The sequence below is a fragment of the Sceloporus undulatus genome, chromosome 5 (assembly GCF_019175285.1).
Source record: "Sceloporus undulatus isolate JIND9_A2432 ecotype Alabama chromosome 5, SceUnd_v1.1, whole genome shotgun sequence".
In the NCBI taxonomy this organism is placed as follows: Eukaryota; Metazoa; Chordata; class Lepidosauria; order Squamata; family Phrynosomatidae; genus Sceloporus; species Sceloporus undulatus.
Window position 1 is genome coordinate 30133748 of NC_056526.1, and position 8828 is coordinate 30142575.

General features: G+C 41.0%; 1 protein-coding gene across 2 annotated transcripts in view; it reads left to right on the forward strand.

The window, feature by feature from the left end:
- BTBD11 (BTB domain containing 11) overlaps nt 1-8828 on the forward strand; it is a 279566-nt gene that overhangs the window by 239985 nt on the left and 30753 nt on the right. The window contains exons 8-11 of one of the 2 annotated variants that reach the window (XM_042470071.1): nt 2053-2146; nt 2247-2382; nt 5752-5790; nt 6152-6372. In XM_042470071.1, coding sequence (XP_042326005.1) covers nt 2053-2146; nt 2247-2382; nt 5752-5790; nt 6152-6372 — 490 coding nt within the window. The remainder of the gene's footprint in view (nt 1-2052; nt 2147-2246; nt 2383-5751; nt 5791-6151; nt 6373-8828) is intronic. The other variant, XM_042470073.1, reaches the window with a different exon arrangement.

Consider the following 8828-nt stretch of genomic DNA (forward strand, 5'->3'; position numbering starts at 1 on the left):
CTAATAGAAGATTATCGCAGAATGCTCAAGCCACCAGCTGTCAGTTCAGTGCAACCCATACAGACTTTTCCAGAACTATCTATTGCTGTTCTCATTTTCAGTAACTAAAGCCTGTGAAGACTATAATTTTAAGCACGCACTGCCTTGTAAGGTTGTAGAATATTCACAGATGTTCTTGTCCTCAGCGACAAAAGGATCTCTCAATGTGTCAAGGCATTCTGAAGAAAGTGTTCAATTGCCACAAGATTGCTCTTATTTTGAGGCTTCTTTTGCATGTGAAAACTAAATAAGCCATCAAGTACTCTCTTAATGCTCCTTGGGTACTTCTAGAAAAGCCATTTTATTATACATCTTTCCTGTGTCATTTATGGAATTTTATAGTGGATCCAGATGGGATAATAATTTCTTAGCTGACCTTGGGGCAGTCACACTTTCTTAGCCTTAGAGAAAGACAGTGACAGTGAATCAGTGTTGCCAAGAAAACTCTATAAGAGGCTCACCATAAGTCAGAATTAACTGGATGGCACATAATGACAACAAAGTCCTCCTCCTACATTTTCTTATTGTTTCCCACACTTTTTTTTTAATTTCCATGAAACAAAATCTAATAAGGAATGAAAAAGATGTGAATAGCTACACACATGACATCATTCTGCCACACTCCTACAGTAAAGACAAACTTGGAACTGTGACCACCTCAGGCAAACCGCATTCACTAGACTAAGCTCTGAATTGATAAGTGGCTGGTTTAGAAGACAAAATTTTAAAAGTTTAGGCTAGAACCCCCACTAATATTTCTGCATGCCTTTTTTAATACTGTAGATTGTAAAGCTTATATTGAATAAAAAGTGGAAGGAGGACAATGGTCCCAAATGTAGCATGACAAGGCAGGTGGAGGGTAGTTTGGTCTCTTGACCTTGGTATCCTATGCAACATAACAACATGTGTTTCTGGTTCTTTCCCCCTTAATATCTTTGTCTTGATTTATTTACTAATTATCTTAGAAGAATTTTTTGAGTTTAATATAAATCTTGAATATTGAACAATTACAGATAAATCCAAGGTCCAATCCTTGGGATCTTCTTTGGTGAAACAGCTCTTAGCCTATCCAGAACAGATCCTTGCTTGAGAAGTAGGAAAAATGGTGCTTGTGGGCTTAGCAGGAGGGGAAGTGGTTCAACCCAAAATGGTGGGGGAAAGATAATCCTGTTTTGTCCATGAGATATCAGTGATTTGGAGCCACCCAGGACTTGCTGCCATAGTACCTCAAGCAGGAAATATGGGCTTTCCTGTTTTATGTATGTTATGCCTACATTGATTCTAAATAGAGTGAGAATTAAGAGCCAGCATGGTGTAGTGGTTTGAGTGTTGGACAGCGACTCTGGAGACCAGGGTTTGACCAGAGGGTGCAGCCCTCCATGTTCTCCTAGGAGGCTAATGCTGCCCCCTAGCTTCTGACAGTTGCTCACCCTTGAGCTACACCCATTTTTGTGGCCAGCTTTTTCTGCAATAAAACTGGAAGTAGGAGTACTGAAAAAGTGAAAAATCAAGCGTTAATTAGCTCTTGCTTTCAAGCTGAGGTTACATTTACCACAAGCGTGGATTTCTGGTACGCTTCAAGTGAAGAATTTGTCTGATTATTACAAATGTTTGGCTTCTATGTGAATGGTGTCTTGAATTGTTGTTTTTGCCCATGATAGAGTACTCAGCAGTGCTTCCCCACAAATATAGGGGTCATGAAGGATGGTGCACTTTTGCAAACATTTAAGCTCTCCCTGTCACACCTTGCAGCATTACAATGTGGCTGGCCCTGCCCCCAGATCCGCTTCCTTCCTGATACACTTTCTGACTCACCTACACCAAACACAGGACTGAAAAATGCATCCTGGGTTAGATAAATATGCAACTAATCACAAGCCCAGTTGGAAAGTGAATTGACCTTGAATTCAGTTGGCTTTGGGACTGCCCAACCTCCTTTTGCATCTAATTAATCTTCAGGATCTTGCAGACAGGTATAAATCAACAGCCTTAAATGGTGAATTTCCTTTGTAGTTGTTGCTGGATGCAGGAGCCAAAGTAGAAGGTTCTTTGGAACATGGTGAAGAAAACTATTCGGAAACTCCATTGCAACTGGCAGCAGCTGCTGGTAAGATTTTTCTTATCAAACTGTGTAATAACTCCCTAGCTAAGAAAATCTGATTGAAGAGGGTTTAAAAAAAAACAACCCTCACTTTATTGATTTACAGGAAATTTTGAATTGGTTAGTCTCCTTTTGGAACGAGGTGCTGACCCCATGATTGGAACCATGTACAGAAATGGAATTTCTATGACTCCACAAGGTGATATGAACTCCTTCAGCCAGGCTGCTGCACATGGACACAGGTAGAGTTGGGAGAGCCCTAATTAAATGAGGTGATTTGTGTATATAGGATGGTGTAAAATATTGCAAAATGTGTGCACTATGCTTTAGTCACATACATTAATCTCCACATTTATAAGTGTGCTGCTGAATGTTGCAGTGTTCTTTTGTTTCAGAGACTGGATAAAAGATTAGGCTAGGTCAGTAAGTGGCCACCAACCTTAGTAACTTAAAGGAATCTCTATGTTCAGAGGCAGTATGCCTGTGCATCAAACACTGACAACAAACAGTGGGCAGGGTGTGTGGTTTTGTTCTGTTATTATCAAGCTGCAGTCACCTGTGTGTGGGATGATAAGAATTATGTCAGATGTTAGCATCAGTACACAAGTCAGGAACCAGCACAAGGTAAGGGTCAGAAAACATGTTATCTTGTCCTGAATTGGAAACCTGTGTTACTCTTCCAGACAAGGAGAGCCAGTGATTCTGTTAAGCAAGTACAGTGGCAGCTGGTGGTTTCCAGACTTTAGAGGAACTATCCAGTGTGCTAAACCTTTTTGATTAAAAGGTTCAGAATCTTTAGTAGTTCCTTAAATTCAGAATAAAACCCAGCATGGATTCACTGCCCCACTGATATGGAAGCCTTCACTCTCCAGTGATAAGTATCTAGGGAACATTGTCTAGGACAGTAGCTTTCAACTCTGGTCCCATAATGTGTTGTAAACTCCCAGAACTCCTGAACATTCTGGCTAGGGCTTCTTGGAACTGAAATTCTAAACAGCTGGAGAACCAAAGAAACATGGACTGCCCAGACATAGCCCTGGCAGCTTCTGACACCTTCTTGCCCACCTTGTAAGTTCCCAGACAAGGTGATTGGCCTCTGTTGGGGAAAAGAATGACGAATGTCTGGTTTGAACCAGGAGGCCTCTTTTATGTCCTTAAAATGTCTGAGAAAGGAAGACTTCATATTTACTCCTCATATTTGATGGAAGTGAAAATAAACACTTTGCAACAATCTTGGGATCCATACATTTACATCTGTACCACAGAACTGTGGAGTTAGAAGGTACCTTAAAGGTTGTTTAATCCATGAAAAGACACTGATAGACTTCCTCCTCAGCTTTCTCCAGGCACTAGTTCTAAGTTCGTCTTCTCAAGTTCTATTTCTGGGCTCCCTCCAAAGCAGATTCACTTCTGGATAAACAAGTAGGTGGCTATAGTGTCACCTGGTAACTGCAAAAGTCAGGGGGGTGTCGGGTCTCAGTCATGTCTTCAGTTACAAATCATAGAATCATAGAGTTTGACGAAACTGCAAGGGCCATCCAGTCCAACCCCCCTGCTATGCAGGAAATCACAATCAAAGCACCCCCGACAGTTGGCCATCCAGCCTCTGTTTAAAGACCTCCAATGAAGGAGACTCCACCACTCTCCGAGGGAGTGTGTTCCACTGTCAAATAGACCTTACTGTCAAGAGATTCCTCCTAATGTTGAAGTGGAATCTCTGTTCCTTGAGCTTGCATCCATTGTTCCATATTCTATTCTCTGGAGCAGCAGAAAACAAGCTTGCTCCATCCTCAGTTTGACACCCTTTCAGATACTTAAACAGAGCTATCATATCACCCCTTAACCATCTCTTCTCCAGGCTAAACATACCCAGCTCCCTAAGGCTTTCCTCATAAGGCATAGTTTCCTTGCCTTGACAAATTTTGTGAAGCATTGGAGGAAGATTATGAGAACAAGGGCTGAGTTCATGAAGCAACCCAAGAGCTCTTCAATCTGAAGGTGTCATGGGGCCCTAAGTAGATATGAAATCACAACTCTGCCAAATTTGGGAGAAACAGCCATAGTGAAGCAGAGAGAAAATCCCATCAAGGTAGTTGCTTGGTTGTGTTCTAAACATTGTTAATTATAGAGGCAAGGGGAAGAAGAGGAAGATCAACGTGAAAGTAAAGCAAGTTTAAGATGGGAGAGAAATGTACCAGATGCAGATCTGTTAATATGTGAGGCACAGAGGAAGTGAATCCAAGAGCAGTTCCACACTTAATTGTAAATGATTTATTACTCAGCATTTAATCCTGGACTCCTCTGAGTGTGTAAATTGATCCCAGTTGATGAACAGCATTATATTTAAAGTGGGGTGATAACAAAGCTATTTCTGCAGTAGTAGATCTGTGGTGACCCATTTACACATGGAAACAATTGCTTGATCTTACTATTGTGGAGTGATAAACTTGCAATGTGTGGATGGTCCTTTAGAAAGGCAAACTCACTATGTCACTGTAAGGATGGAGAGGGGTGTGTGTGAGGGTCTCAAAGAACCTGTTCAAAAGCAATTTCATTCCTCCTTAATAAACACTTATAGATCCCCGAATGGTTCTTCTTTGCCACAGCTGTTTTCCAGAACACTTCCATTTCCTAACTAGAGAAGTCTGTGTGTTCCCATTCCATCATTATCATCTTCACTTGTATTAGCACCATTCTGAATTGATACTATTCTGAAGAAGCAGTTTATTTGTCAAAATTCAAATTTCAGATGTATGTTGTAATGTTCCTGGGAGAGCATAGGATTGCTTAGCAGATATGGTCACTTTCAGGGACTGAATACAGTTTTTGTTATTGATGATTACACAGTAAACTTCAGTGATCCAAATTATGTGACTCTTACCCAGTTCTGCACAAAATTCTACAGAGAAATAAAGAAAAAAAAATGACACCTATAGCTATATTAGGGAGGAAGAATTTACTACAGGCTTATTTTCTATAAGGGTGAAGGCAGATTAAACATTTTATAAGCAGCAGGAACAATGTGTATGCAGCCTCACTGTACTCAGTGTAAATGTTCGTTCCTCTCTCCAAGGCCAAGGTGGGCTTTGTAAGTTCAGTCATCAAAACTGGCTATGTAATTGTCTAGCATCTGTAATGTTGCCATAGCACCATACCACAGTTCCAGAGCAGCACTGCAAGTTTTAAAGATTTGTTAATATTTTTGTAATATTTCTATTTAAAAAAGCAAGAAGGTAAAGGATGAACTTTCTAATCCATGTGGTGCTGTAGACATGGCAGGGGGACAGGATCTCACCTGAAATGAAGTTTTGAGGAGTAACACATTTAGAGTTGGTGCATCTGCCATGGAAGTTGAGCTATCTTCCATGCATATTGCAAAGCCCAGAAAATGCCAGGTTCATATGACAGGTGAAGAATCCACTGTGATGTCTGGATTGTGGTTGTCATCTGGGATATCACGGAACATATCTTCCTTTATTACACTGCATGGCATAATGCATCCATCATTTCTCTTAGCAAGAGAATGATGTTTCTTTCCCCAGTAAACACACTCAGGCAGACACTCATTTGCCCATTTGCTCTCGATACATTGCTTATTCTATCCCCCACAGGACTGAACATGCGCAGCTAGCAAGATGTAAGCATATAAGGTAGGTGGGAGGTAAGGGAGAAGATGCTCACTGGGTTTGATTGATTATTTCTGACAGTTCATCAATTGGGGATGACTCCATTGAGTACCACAATGGTGTAAGCTTGTTGATGAACAGAAGGAATCTCTGTTTTGGACATTGGACTTGCAGCCTCAAGCCCAAATAAATTATATTTCATAAAAGGGGGAGAAAGCTTTGCTTGAAAGCTGGTTTGCTAGAGAATCTAGTTAGACATTCTAACTAGATTTAGCATTAGCTAGATGTCTAGTTAGCTCTAGCTTCGCTATGAACAGTTCCAATCTGGTGGCCTTTCCCCACCTTCCCTGCCCCTACCCTTTTCTTTTTGCCCTGTGATTGACAGAAATGTGTTTCGTAAGCTGCTTGCTCAGCCAGAGAAGGAGAAGAGTGATATCCTGTCCCTGGAGGAGATACTGGCTGAGGGAACTGACTTGGCAGACAGCACTCCCGCGCCTTTATGTGCCAGCCGCAACAGCAAGGCCAGACTGAAAGCTCTGAAGGAAGCTATGTATCACAGTGCCGAACATGGATATGTGGATGTAACCATTGACATAAGGAGCATAGGTCAGTTTTGGTTTCCACAGTGTTTTCTCTCCCATGAGAAACAAGTGTCAGAAATGTGACTTGATGGGAGAGGCCTCTGTCACTTTTGCTGGCAATTTCTGATTGTTCCCAAATTCTTGTCAAGCAAGAAAGCAGACAAGTTTTGAATGTGCCTGGGAAGACAAGATAATTCGAATGTTAAAAATAAACTAACAACATGACTAGATTTTTAATTTCTCATGGATCTGAGGTTTATATTTGGGTCTGACAATTGCAGTTATGAACTGTTATGCTAAATATGCTATTTTAATAGGGGCAAGGATCATAAAATTAAAAGGCCTGGTTAAATGTTATCATTGAGAGCTGTGTCTGTGTCTGCACCAACATCTCCTCTTTCTTTTTCTTTTTCTCTGATATTTTTCTATATCTTTTACTTTCCAAAAAGCTGCTGTTGATTTGATTCCATCCCCCGCTCCCCATCTTTGTATGCTTGTCCTTTCTGTTCTTTGTTTTGTCTGTTTGTTGCCCCTATGACAAAAAGATTAAGAGAGTCCAGCACAGGAATTATTTTCAAGTACAACTGTTTTTCTCTTAAAAGAAATATCAACTATATAATCACATTTATTTATATATTTATTTATTTACATTATCTATATATCACTCTTCAGCCAAAAACATCCCATGAGTAGCTTACACTTTGTTAATTTGGCAGTTCCCAAATGAATTTATACATACAATTAATCTGTATGTAAAGAAAACAGTCATTACTCAGGAAACAAACATTATTTGATTTTCATTCAGTGTATCCCTATATCATAACTAGCACCCATCCTTTGTAGGAGAGGAGAAAAGCCTTTTTAAAGAAGGGCTTCTCTTCACAAGAATTTCTAATATTGTCCCAGAGGGACAGAATTGAAAGGAAACACAGCCAGGCCTTCACTCCACTGGGCAAAGGATCAACAGCCACTGGGAAGTTGCATTTCCCTGCCTCCCAGGAAGAACAAGGGGAAAACCTTTGTTTGGTCGATCCAAAGCAAAAGGCTCTGCAGAAAGTGCAGGGGTTTTTTTATTGCTAGAAAGAGCTCTCAGCACCAACTTCCCCAAACTACAACACTGAAGTGAATCACAGTGTGGTCATATTCATCAGCTAGGGAAGCTCTTCTCAAAGTAGTGGTCCCTGGAACAGTGCTTGTGTCAATTCATGGCAAGTTAATAGGAGAGAAAGAAAAAATGTAATCACTGGGCACAAATATGATGCTAGTATGAAAAAGAATAATTGCTGGTCCCATATATCTGATAAAATGAGAAGCACTAAGCTAGTAGTATAACAGTTGGCATTGTGTCAAATTAGGGTTCAAGTATTTCACGGTGGGTAGATGTTTTGGGTCTCCATTTCTGTAATTCCTGGCCACTGGCCATACTAGCAGGAGCTAACAGGGACTGAAGTCCCATTCATTTTGAGACATATCTTGTGCCTAACTACCCACTCTCCAAGGGATATGCTTTACAATTGTAAGCCATCTTGAGAATTGTTTGATCAAAAAGGAATTGTTTGACCCAAAAAGTATTGATTTAACTTAATCAAAAATATATTAAACACCTTTTAACAGATCCAAAAATTTAAGCAACATCGGCATTCTTTTTTAAAGCAGGAGCTCCAACTGGCCATAACAGATAGCAGGCGGGGGTGCTAGATTCTTGGGTAAGGAACCATTTAGTATGATAGATACTCACAGGAGGGTATCCACCTCCTTCTCACCCTCCACCAATGCTATTACTGTACCTTCTGTAGTAGGGAATCCCCTGTGTGCATGGGGGCTAAATGCCCAGTTTAGAACCTTAACAATCCAGGGTTGCAAACTACACAAGAGCCTTCATAAGTGCAAGGCCTCCACATGTTATTGAAAATAGAGAAGGGAAGAGGATGAGGCCTTAGGCAAGGTGCCCTTAAAGTACCCTTCCTTTTGTTTGGCCACATAATCCTCTTCCTTTTCACAGGTGCTCACAGTTTGTCTCTCCCTCCAAGCTCGTTTGTCCTGGACAGACAAATGGACATATAAGAGCTCTTAATTCAGCAAAGGGCCAGTGGAGACAGCAGGTTTATATATAAGGTTACCAATTTCCTCACATCCTGGTTCAGTGGTTTCAGCTCAGTCTATTTTTGAAAGTGTGCAGCTTAATCTGTTTTGATTTCCATATTAGGCCTTTGCTACTGGCAAAGGCAGAAGACCCTGAACAAATGGATCTTCTGATGGCCAGGAAGAGGGCACTGTGATGATGACTCTGAGCTTCCCACTTGGTCCATCAGCACCTATGCTTTGGAGAGTAGTGGGATGAGAGTTGTGAACCAAGGCAGGATTTCCATATTGGCCTTTGCTACTGGCAAAGGCAGAAGACCCTGACCAAATGGATCTTCTGATGGCCACTGTGATGATGACTCTGAGCTTCCCACTTGGTCCATCAGCACCTATGCTTTG